The 1,182-nt window shown below is 41.5% G+C and overlaps 1 protein-coding gene across 1 annotated transcript; it reads right to left on the minus strand.

Annotated features, from left to right (window-relative positions):
• Positions 1–49: 49 nt before the first annotated feature.
• LOC117940837 (regulating synaptic membrane exocytosis protein 2-like) lies at positions 50–1,137 on the minus strand. Its single transcript, XM_034865968.1, has 3 exons — positions 998–1,137; positions 685–786; positions 50–205 (listed from the first exon to the last, which is right to left on the minus strand). Exons 1-3 carry the CDS (start codon positions 999–1,001, stop codon positions 51–53), a joined length of 261 nt encoding a protein of 86 aa, XP_034721859.1. The 5' UTR covers positions 1,002–1,137; the 3' UTR covers position 50.
• Positions 1,138–1,182: the final 45 nt, after the last annotated feature.

Below are 1,182 nucleotides of genomic sequence, written 5' to 3' on the forward strand. Positions count from 1 at the left end.
ATATATAAATATATTTAAATACATACATACACAGAGTGTATCTGTGTATATCAAGCATACATTACCTGCACTACTTTTCCTTCGGGGTGTTCTTCAAACTGCAGCTGTTGTTGGTAAAGCGGGTCTGGGGTTTTTCTCGCCAGACGAGTTCTTCTCTTCAACACACACTTCCCGTTATCCATCAGGTACACCTTTACATAGGGAGCTACACACACGCACGCACACACGCACGCACGCACACACGCACGCAGAATTAGTTATGTGTTATGTAAGTTACTTAAAACATTTGGAAACATCTGTAGCAGAAACCACCAAACCCACCAGACTCCATGTAAATAATCACTACTTTTAGTGTGTATAGAGCAGCATATCTCCACCAGACTCCATGTAAATAATCACTACTTTTAGTGTGTATAGAGCAGCATATCTCCACCAGACTCCATGTAAACAATCACTACTTTTAGTGTGTATAGAGCAGCATATCTCCACCAGACTCCATGTAAACAATCACTACTTTTAGTGTGTATAGAGCAGCATATCTCCACCAGACTCCATGTAAATAATCACTACTTTTAGTGTGTATAGAGCAGCATATCTCCACCAGACTCCATGTAAATAATCACTACTTTTAGCGTGTATAGAGCAGCATATCGTTTGGCGCTGTGTAGTGTGTGTTATTTTCACCTGGAGTGTTCTTGTTTCCTTGTTTACCCACAAGCCCGCGGGCTCGGATCACCTCCACATCCAGACGCTCCTTCCTGTACACCATCCCGATCTGGATATCACCTGATCACCAAGCAGCCAATCAGAGAGCCTCGTTAAATGATGTCACAGACAATCTTTTTATTGTGTTTTTGATTAAGAATAAAAACAAAGGGTGTAAACATAATAAACATAATAATAAAATAAACATTAAATATGAAAACCAAATGCAGATAAATCTTCATAAAGAGTAACTATGAATGTAAAGTGTCAGTGAGCTTTGATTGGCTGTTACCCATAGGGGGCGTGGCCAGGGTCTGGCGGCCAGCCAGCTGGGCGGGGCCTAATCCGTCCAGGAAGCCGTCGAACTGTTTATCTGACGTCAGCTTCACACCGGGGAAGATCAGCCTGGGAGCAAATACACACTATGTACACAATATACACAATATATATATATATATACACACACAACATCAGCCT

The sequence above is a fragment of the Etheostoma cragini genome, unplaced genomic scaffold, assembly GCF_013103735.1.
Source record: "Etheostoma cragini isolate CJK2018 unplaced genomic scaffold, CSU_Ecrag_1.0 ScbMSFa_3435, whole genome shotgun sequence".
In the NCBI taxonomy this organism is placed as follows: domain Eukaryota; kingdom Metazoa; phylum Chordata; class Actinopteri; order Perciformes; family Percidae; genus Etheostoma; species Etheostoma cragini.

Bases quoted from the DNA above. Each gene is read 5' to 3' on its own strand.
- LOC117940837 (XM_034865968.1), bottom strand. The intron at 206-684 runs GTGAAAATAACA...GCGTGTGTGTAG, and splicing joins AGGAAACAAGAACACTCCAG to CTCCCTATGTAAAGGTGTAC.